Source organism: Procambarus clarkii, chromosome 29, assembly GCF_040958095.1.
Source record: "Procambarus clarkii isolate CNS0578487 chromosome 29, FALCON_Pclarkii_2.0, whole genome shotgun sequence".
Taxonomy (NCBI): Eukaryota; Metazoa; Arthropoda; class Malacostraca; order Decapoda; family Cambaridae; genus Procambarus; species Procambarus clarkii.
In genome coordinates, this window is record NC_091178.1 from 12,127,372 (window position 1) to 12,136,023 (window position 8,652).

At 48.8% G+C, this 8,652-nt stretch overlaps 1 protein-coding gene across 1 annotated transcript; it reads right to left on the reverse strand.

The window, feature by feature from the left end:
- Positions 1-5,648: 5,648 nt before the first annotated feature.
- LOC138369588 (mucin-22-like) lies at positions 5,649-8,431 on the reverse strand. The gene is made up of 3 exons (XM_069333009.1): positions 8,419-8,431; positions 7,136-7,158; positions 5,649-6,371 (listed from the first exon to the last, which is right to left on the reverse strand). Exons 1-3 carry the CDS (start codon positions 8,429-8,431, stop codon positions 5,649-5,651), a joined length of 759 nt encoding a protein of 252 aa, XP_069189110.1.
- Positions 8,432-8,652: the final 221 nt, after the last annotated feature.

Sequence of the window (8,652 nt, forward strand, 5' to 3'; positions counted from 1 at the left end):
GCTGATGTTATCCGCTTGATATGTGCTGCAGGAGACAGGTCTGGCGTGATATCAACCCCCAAGTCTTTTTCCTTCTCTGACTCCTGAAGAATTTCCTCTCCCAGATGATACCTTGTATCTGGCCTCCTGCTCCCTACACCTATCTTCATTACATTACATTTGGTTGGGTTAAACTCTAACAACCATTTGTTCGACCATTCCTTCAGCTTGTCTAGGTCTTCTTGAAGCCTCAAACAGTCCTCTTCTGTTTTAATCCTTCTCATAATTTTAGCATCGTCCGCAAACATTGAGAGAAATGAATCGATACCCTCCGGGAGATCATTTACATATATCAGAAACAAGATAGGACCGAGTACAGAGCCCTGTGGGACTCCACTAGTGACTTCACGCCAATCGGAGGTCTCACCCCTCACCGTAACTCTCTGCTTCCTATTGCTTAGATACTCCCTTATCCACTTGTGTGTGTGTGTGTGTGTGAGTGTGTGTGTGTGTGTGTGTGTGTGTGTGTGTGTGTGTGTGTGTGTGCGTGTGTGCGTGTGTGTGTGTGTGTGGCGTGTGTGTGTGCGTGTGCGTATGCGCGTGCGTGGGGAAGAGAGCTCATTTATTACCAGGAACTTCATTAAGCCATAATCTGTTGACTAGCGGGATGTTCAAAGCTCATTACCAGCAGTGTTGTGGTGAGTCAGGGCCCGGCCAGGCCACCGCAACAACTCTTCTGCACCATCAACAGCTTAAGACTCGACATCAGCACCTGCAGCAGCTGCAACAGCAGCCACAACACAACCAGCCTTCACCAACAGCTGCAGCAACAGCAGCAGTAGCAGCAACAGCAGCAGCAACAGCATCACCAGCAACAGCAGCAGCAGCAGCAGCAGCAACAGCATCACCAGCAACAGCAGCAGCAGCAACAGCAGCAGCAACAGCATCACCAGCAACAGCAGCAGCAGCAACAGCAGCAGCAACAGCATCACCAGCAACAACAGCAACAGCAGCAACAGCAGCAGCAACAGCATCACCAGCAACAGCAGCACCAACAGCAGCAGCAACAGCATCACCAGCAACAGCAGCAACAGCACCAGCAACAGTAGCACCAGCAACAGCAGCAGCAGCAACAGCAGCAGCACCAGCAACAGTAGCACCAGCAGCAACAGCAGCAGCAACAGCACCAGCAACAGCAGCAGCAGCAACAACACCAGCAGCACCAGCAACAGCAGCAGCAACAGCAACTGAAAACAGCCACAACAGAAGACCATCAACGCGTCGGCTGAAATCACAACTACTCCAAGATGATCACTCATTCTCTAAAGACGTTTGGGGCCTGGCCTCCATCCCCCGGGGACCTTCCCCTCCCTTACCCTCCCACCCTTCCCACATACCCATCCCTTACCCAGCATACCTTCTCCCACGCCCACCACACACACACACACACACACACACACATATACACACATACATACACACACACACATACGGTGGAGGCCAAGACCGTCAGTAGTCTCAAGGCGTTATATGACAAAGAGTGCTGGGAAGACGGGACACCACGAGCGTAGCTCTCATCCTGTAACTACACTTAGGTAATTACACACACACACACACAGGAAGCCGGTGGCTGTGTGGATAGAACGATGGACACGTAATCCTGTGCAGGCGAGAAACAAAAATGGGGAAGAGTTTCTTTCACCCAGACACAGGATACAGAATGGGAGATGAAGTCCTTCATGAAACGGACAGAGAGAAAGCTCTAAGAGTTAATATCACGGAAAACCTGTCTCCTGAAGCCCGCTTAATCAAAATAACATCTGCGGCGTATGCGAGGCTGGCTAACATCAGAACTGCCTTCGGGAACCTGTGTAAGGAATCATTCAGAACGAAGCAAACCACATATGTAAGACCAATCCTGGAGTATGCTGCCCCAGCATGGAGCCCGTACCTTGTCAAGCACAGGATTAAGCTGGAAAAAGTTTCAGAGGTATAGCCACTAGGCTAGTCCCAGAATTGAGGCATGAATTATTAGGAAAGGCTGCGTGAAATGCACCTCAAATCGCTCGAAGACATGATCACTACACAAAACTCTAAGAAGAATCAACAGGGTAGATAACGATAAATTGTTGAACACGGGTGGAACACGAACAAGAGGACACAGGTGGAAACTCAGTACCCAAATGAGCCACAGGGACGTTAGAAAGGACTTTTTCAGTGTCAGAGTAGTTATCAGATGGAATGCATTAGGCAGTGTATTAGTATTAGTATTATTATTAGTTATTATTATAATTAGTATTAGTATTAGTATTAGTATGGAGGCTGCCTCCATACACAGTTTCAAATGTAGATATGATAGAGCCCAGTAGGCTCAGGAATCTGTACACCAGTTGATTGACAGTTGAGAGGCGGGACCAAAGAGCCGAAGCTCAACCCAGCAATCACAACTAGGTGAGTACAACTAGGCGAGTACTCACCCTTTACACCCACCCCCTTACTTCACCCTCACCCTCATCTCCACCCCATCTCCACCCCCCCCCCCCTCACCCAGCCCCTCCCAGCCATGAGTTTTTAGAGCTCCGAGATTGTCTGTTCATACAGTGGACGGTGTTTTAAGGCTCAAACCAAGACCAGCAAAACACCCTCCACCATGTGATCAGACAGTTCAGACGCTCCATGAACTCCTGAACACACAACTACTGAACATCAGACTACAACACCAAGCCATCAAGGTGTGGAACACCATCCAAATGTTAGAGGACCCAATGTTAGAAAGATTACTCCAAGATGAGACGCCCCACTCCCATAGCTGGTGGCCCAAGAGCCTCAATCTACTCAGTGAGAACCCAGGCCTACAATACATATTTCCTAGATGAAATACTGATGAGAAACCCCCTCCCTCCTCTAATAAAAAAATAAATAATAATAATAATAATAAAATAAAGACCATTCATCGCAGCAAATATCGAAACATGTGTGAAAGCTGAAATACATGTGAGGAGCTCCACACACACACACATACACACACACACACACACACACACACACACACACACACACACACACACACACACACACACACACACACACACACACACCTCACAGCTCACTCACAAAACTGCCCGCCTCCTATCATATAACTCACACAATATTTCTCGCTTCTAAACTTTCCCTTCACCTGTGCCTCTTCATTCTCTTTAGTCCCCGTCCAGTCTCGCGAATAATATCAATATAAGATCAGCAGAGCAACATGTTTTTAATGTTGAAGCAACAGCCCCTCTCCTACATGCTACGAATAGAGAAACAACAGCAGCAGCAGCAGCAGCAGCAGAGCAGCAGGAGCAGCAGCAGCAGCAGCAGCAGCAGCAGCAGGAGCAGCAGCAGCAGGAGCAGCACCACCACCAGCAGCAGCAGCAGCAGCAGCAGGAGCAGCAGCAGCAGGAGCAGCAGCAGCAGAGCAGCAGCAGGAGGAGGAGCAGTAGCAGAGGACTGTCCTCAGCAGTACGTGAGACGGCATCAAACATGACAACTACAACCTCATTTGTTTGACAAGTCAGCTCTTATCAGAGATGAGGGCGGATTGGAACACTTGAGAATGTTGCAAGCAACAACGCCATGAGTCACCCGTTCTTGATAGTCAACATGGCCTACTGCTGCCTCGCCAACGGACCTCACCAACGGACCTAACCAACGGACCTAACCAACGGACCTAACCAACGGACCTAACTAACGGACCTCGCCAACGGACCTCTCGGCGCTGATATTACTGTCTCTATCTATAACGCGGCTCTGACAGTGCTGACTGAAGCGTGTTGGCTTCAATATTTCAATTACCAATTGGTATTATGAAATTAATTAATGCTTTAGACGCGTGCAGCCCTCGCCCGCGTGCGCATGCGCGCATGTTTACACGTAAGTAAACAAAGGCCACTCTTAGTTTTGGCTCTAATTGGCCAAGGTTGTTAAGAAAGAAGAGCTGAACTTGACAAAGTTATCCCCGATCTTGTCAGAAGAGTTTTATTAATTGCATTTTAACTTTCGAACAAGATGGTTGCTCGGAAGTGGTGAGGAGGTTAACAATTAGGCTAACAGGGTCCTGGTTGTGTATCTATTAGCGTTGGGAACAGGAATACATTGCACATTGACAATTTTATCAGCTGTGTAGGCCATAATCCTCAGCAGGATAGGCCTACTGTAGTGTTCCTGCCTCGCATGGGAAAATAGGCCTCTCAATCACAGACTAGAATCCTTAACAGGCTGAAAGAATCAGCATTGTCACGAGACACCAACCGAGGTTCACTTAACCCAAGCCTTTATTATTATTATTATTATTATTATTATTATTATTATTATTATTGAAAAAATCCGTAGGAGCCGTGATGAGGATTCGAACCTATGCGGTGAGTGTTCCCAAGCACATTTCATAATTGAAGTCACGTTAGTGTTATTACTCTGTGTATTATTATTATTATTATTAACATAGGTCCATAGTCATGTATGCAGCGACCCTAAGCTATACAAGTCTACCAGTTGATTTACAGTTGAGAGGCGGGGACCAAAGAGCCAAAGCTCAACCCCCGCAAGCACAACTAGGTGAGTTTGAGGGGGAGGTTACATAGTGTGTGTCATGAGCCAGCTGCCTGATACTAAAAATCCCCGCAAGTGGCCGGATGGTTAGTGATGCAGGCACACGCGACCAGCCGCCGGCTCCCGCGAGCTTCGTTACACTGTGAAGATATCCTGGAGACTACAGGAGGGAGGGAGGGAATTATCAGGGGGGAGGGGAAAGTACCAAGCCATTACGACTATATAGCACTGGGTAGGGGTCCGGATAAGGATTTAGGGATGGGACGGGGGGGGGGGGTGAATGGTGCCCAACTACTTGGTGGACGGTCGGGGGATTAAACGCCGACTTGCATGAAGCGAGACTATCGCTCTACCGTCCAGCCCAAGTGGAAGAAAACGGGAGAGGACATAACACACACATTTTTAATCCTACGAGAGAATGACTAGGATCAGAGGAGAAAGTTAAGGCAGGGTGTTGATAATTTGACACGCAAGAAGTGGCAGATAACTGCAAGGGTAGAGACTACCTATCTTCTCTATCTACCTATCTACCTAGGCACACGCAAGGTAGATAGGTAGAGAGGAGAGGTAGCTAGAGGAGAGGTAGCCGAAATTAATAGCAAGAGAAGTGATATCGGAATGGTGGAATGCAAAATATGACTCACATTCAGATACAATGCTTTTTGTTTCGTAATAAAATTTAGGATGAGAGCTAGACACGTTTGAACCGTTGTTCACAAATGAAGGAACGCTGATGCGGATCACCAGGATGAGCGAGGACTGCTCTACAAGGTTGCTAGACTTCAACCCAAACAACTGCAAGGATATGAGACAGGAACCAGGCGAGAAGAGGCCAGAGGAACAACACATAACATGACTGTCAGCAAGAGAGGAAAAAAAAAATGCCAGTAGATATATTATCGAATTGTGATTTCGGGGCGCAGCGACCCCGTGGCCCGGTCGTCGACCAGGCCTCCTGCGACTTAAGAATTGTCTTGTCGACCAGTCTGGTGTGGAGCGTCGACTGCATAGCCGACAATAGTCCCCTGCTGACCAATCACTGCGCGACGCACTAACTGCTCGCTGTTTGGAGCCAATCGTTATTACTTCATGTCCGCCTCCTGATTGGAGGCCAGGATGGTAGCGTGATTCACTCCTGTCTCACGCTCGTCCCTGGACGTCCCTGCTGTCTCACGCTCGTCCCTGGACGTCCCTGCTGTCTCACGCTCGTCCCTGGTCGTCCCTGCTGTCTCACGCTCGTCCCTGGTCGTCACTGCTGTCTCACGCTCGTCCCTGGTCGTCACTGCTGTCTCACGTTCGTCCCTGGACGTCCCTGCTGTCTCACGCTCGTTCCTGGACGTCCCTGCTGTCTCACGCTCGTCCCTGGTCGTCACTGCTGTCTCACGCTCGTCCCTGGACGTCCCTGCTGTCTCACGCTCGTCCCTGGTCGTCACTGCTGTCTCACGCTCGTCCCTGGACGTCACTGCTGTCTCACGCTCGTCCCTGGACGTCACTGCTGTCTCACGCTCGTCCCTGGACGTCACTGCTGTCTCACGCTCGTCCCTGGACGTCTCTGTTGTCTCACGCTCGTCCCTGGACGTCACTGCTGTCTCACGCTCGTCCCTGGACGTCACTGCTGTCTCACGCTCGTCCCTGGACGTCACTGTTGTCTCACGCTCGTCCCTGGACGTCACTGTTGTTTCACGCTCGTCCGTGGTCGTCACTGTTGTCTCATGCTCGTCCGTGGTCGTCACTGTTGTCTCATGCTCGTCCCTGGTCGTCACTGCTGTCTCATGCTCGTCCCTGGTCGTCACTGCTGTCTCACGCTCGTCACGGGACGCCAAAAGCAATGAATCAGTGTGACGTCCCCCCCCCCCCAGTGAGTAGGGTCCAAGACCTGTGTAAATTTCGTACCCACTACGTCATCGCGACTAAACTAATCTAATCTAACCCAATTTAAAACCTATCCTATCCTGACCCAATCTATCCTAACCCAACTTAAAACCTATCCTATCCTGACCCAGTCTATCCTAACCCAACCTAACCTGTCCTAACCTAGCGAAAATAACATACAGTTTTGCGATTTGTATATAATGTGCGCGCACGGGGCGTGTGACGTTACTGTGACGTCACTATGACGTCAATGTGTTCGTGCTGGTATAGGTTTTAGATCCTACTGTCTCAGGATGGGGGGGGGGGTAAAGAGGTGAGGCAAGGAGGAAAATGGCTTGAGAATTGTCGGTGAAATATGTGAGCACTGTTCTTGTCGCACAGGTTTGGCCAGGAGCATCGACTTATTGTGACACGCTAAGCTGGTTAAATTTTAAATTTTGCCCCGAGGGGCGAGTTTATTGGTTAAGCTGCTCTCTCTCTCTCTCTCTCTCTCTCTCTCTCTCTCTCTCTCTCTCTCTCTCTCTCTCTCTCTCTCTCTCTCTCTCTCTCTCTCTCTCTCTCTCTCTCTCTCTGTCCTGCCCACCTTAAAGTTCATCTTGTATGTCTCTCGCTCCGTCGTAGGGTCCCGGGACTGGGCGAGGAAACTACCACTCCCCCTCGTCCATCTTTACGACCCTTGGTAATTGGATTACATTACCGTTTTATCGACTTTATTGCCATCTGTGTAAACAAGCGTTCATTTATCAGCTCAAACCTTCAAACACACACTTAACCTAAGTGGAAGAGTCAGCCAGTCCGTGCCCCGTCGAAGCAGACACCACCACTTCTTCCCCTACAGTGGGTAAGTGGCAGAGGCAGCCACTTCTTCCCCTACAGTGGGTAAGTGGCAGAGGCAGCCACTTCTTTCCCTACAGTGGGTAAGTGGCAGAGGCAGCCACTTCTTCCCCTACAGTGGGCAAGTGGCAGAGTCAGCCACTTCTTTCCCTACAGTGGGTAAGTGGCAGAGGCAGCCACTTCTTTCCCTACAGTGGGTAAGTGGCAGAGGCAGCCACTTCTTTCCCTACAGTGGGTAAGTGGCAGAGGCAGCCACTTCTTCCCCTACAGTGGGTAAGTGGCAGAGGCAGCCACTTCTTTCCCTACAGTGGGTAAGTGGTAGAGGCAGCCACTTCTTCCCCTACAGTGGGTAAGTGGCAGAGTCAGCCACTTCTTTCCCTACAGTGGGTAAGTGGCAGAGTCAGCCACTTCTTCCCCTACTAGATAGTAGTGGGTCCGGGCGGGTCCAGGTTCAGCAGACTAAGTGATTAGATGGAAGGCAATTACCAATTTTACGTTTAATTACGTCTCAAGAATTTCTGTCAGCGCTAATACTGTGTGTGAGTGGGCGTGAGCGTGGGCGGGGAGGGAGGGGGGAATTGAGTGGGCGTTAAGAGCTCTTAAGGATGAGAAGTGCGTTTAAAATGGTATAAATGTGGAGTGAAAGTCATCAGTGAAAGGGTGTTGAAATATTGTATTGTTATGGCGCATGAAGAACTAAACTTAGAATACTAGACATTTATATATTTATAAGGTGACCATAATACACACACACACACACACACACACACACACATATATATATATATATATATATATATATATATATATATATATATATATATATATATATGTGTGTGTGTGTGTGTGTGTGTGTGTGTGTGTGTGTGTGTGTGTGTGTGTGTGTGTGTGTGTGTGTGTGTGTGTGTGTGTGTGTGTGTGTGAGTGTGAGTGTGTGTAGCACAAATGGGTGAGTACACATCTTCTTGAGAACACAAAACTTGAACTTTACCGCATAATATAATGACAAGCATGGTAGTGGAACTAGCTTACTGTAAGCTAGCATCTTAGCTTACGGGGTGAAGACTTACTGTAAGCTAGCATCTTAGCTTACGGGGTGAAGACTTACTGTAAGCTAGCATCTTAGCTTACGGGGTGAAGACTTACTGTAAGCTAGCATCTTAGCTTACGGGGTGAAGACAATATATATAGTTACCACCCGCCTTAGTAAACTAAGGCCTGTTGTCTATTGCCTTTCCGAAGCGCTCTCATATCGAGCATTAAAGTCGATTGGTTGGTCACAATTTCGATGGGCTCTGCCTTATGAGAAAATAACATCTTTTCACGAGTTATGAAAAGGAAAAGCTCTGAGCTTGCTAACAGGAGTCAGAAGTGATCCTT